Source organism: Vicia villosa, linkage group LG3 (genome assembly GCF_029867415.1).
Source record: "Vicia villosa cultivar HV-30 ecotype Madison, WI linkage group LG3, Vvil1.0, whole genome shotgun sequence".
Lineage (NCBI taxonomy): Eukaryota > Viridiplantae > Streptophyta > Magnoliopsida > Fabales > Fabaceae > Vicia > Vicia villosa.
Window position 1 is genome coordinate 21,422,056 of NC_081182.1, and position 1,493 is coordinate 21,423,548.

The 1,493-nt window shown below is 37.3% G+C and overlaps 1 protein-coding gene across 1 annotated transcript; it reads left to right on the forward strand.

Moving 5' to 3' along the window:
• Positions 1-206: 206 nt before the first annotated feature.
• Positions 207-1,169, forward strand: LOC131657697 (U-box domain-containing protein 1-like). Its single transcript, XM_058927065.1, has one exon. The coding sequence runs from the start codon at positions 207-209 to the stop codon at positions 1,167-1,169; it is 963 nt and encodes a 320-aa protein (XP_058783048.1).
• The last annotated feature ends 324 nt before the right edge of the window (positions 1,170-1,493 follow it).

Genomic DNA, 1,493 nt, shown 5'->3' on the forward strand with positions numbered 1-1,493 from the left:
GTAGTGAAGCAGTTTCCAATGCTAGCAAAACATTGTAACCATCAAAATCCACTTGCATTCTTGTTGAAGCTTAGGCCATTTCTTGTTGAATCTCCTCTTAAGCTTTATAAACAGCTTAGGCCATTCCTTGTTGAATCATCCCTTAAGCTTTATAAATATTCCACAGCCTCTGTTTTTGAAACGGATACCATAGATAAAAAACAGAAATGTCAGTCGCATCCTGGTCATCATCGTCATCTCGAGTTTTTGACACCATAAATGAATGTCTCACCCTTGCAAAATCAGATTCTCATGAAGCTCAAGAGAAAGGTCTTCAAACCCTGGCTGCAATCACCAAGGTAAGTCCTCAAAACAGAACCTTGGTAGCTCAAACAGATGGAGCAATCCCAACCTTAGCCACTCTCACGAATGCTTCCTCCTCTATTATCCAAACCCTTTCCTTGTTGATTCTCTTTAACCTTTCTCTCAACCCTGATTTAAAGCAATCTCTAGCAGATATGGAAACAATCTATCACCTCAATTCTCTCGTAAACTCATCGTCATCATCGTCGCGTTCCCTTGATTCATGCAAACTTGCCTCTTCATTGATTTGTAGTTTGGCCATGTTTGATAAAAACAAAGCCAAATTCGGAGTAGCAGGAACTGTTCAGCTGTTAGTGAACGCTATTGAAGACTCTCTTATCGATTCCACTGACGCTCATCATTTTTTAACTTCTTTAGCCGAACTCGTCCAATTCCACGGAAATTGCACTTTAGCTGTTCGAGGCGGAGCAGTTCCGGTGCTGCTTCAAGTCGTAAAAAGCACTGATAATATCAACGAGGATTTGGCTGGAACGTCTCTTACCGTTCTCGGTCTCCTTGTGAGGTTTGATGAAGGGTTGAATGTAGTGAAGAAAACTAATGAGATAATAAGTTCAATGTTAAGTGTGTTGAAAGGAAGGTCCTTGTTGTGTAAAGAAGGTGCAGTTGATATTCTTGTTAGACTTTTTGATGAGAGTGATGAATGTGTTAGAGAGGCTTTGATGTTAGCAGAATTTTCAAGTGTGTTGGCTGATCTTTCTGTGAGGGGTTCTGCAAGAGTTAGAGATAAGGCTGATTTGTTGATGAGGAAGATTGCTAAGATGAGTTTAGAGACTAACATGGAATTGGTTTGCTCACTATATGATTAATAGCTTTAGTAAATCAAGTTATTACAAGTTAAATGATGGTTATGCTTCAGAGTTATTTTCACCAATTTTATCTAGTATTATTATACATGTTTTTTTAATCTTACATGATTACGCTGTCAAAATTAGCAATATTGCTGGAGACGAAATGATAATAATTATTGAAAAATCACACATACAATTCTAAATATTAGAGTTCAAATTCTAACAATGACTTCAAATCTAACAAAATTGGCCTCTACAAATCTAACAAAATTGGCCTCTACCAATTGAATTGAAAACCGCGGACTATAACAAATAAAACAAGTAAGTTTTGTCTAAAGCAAA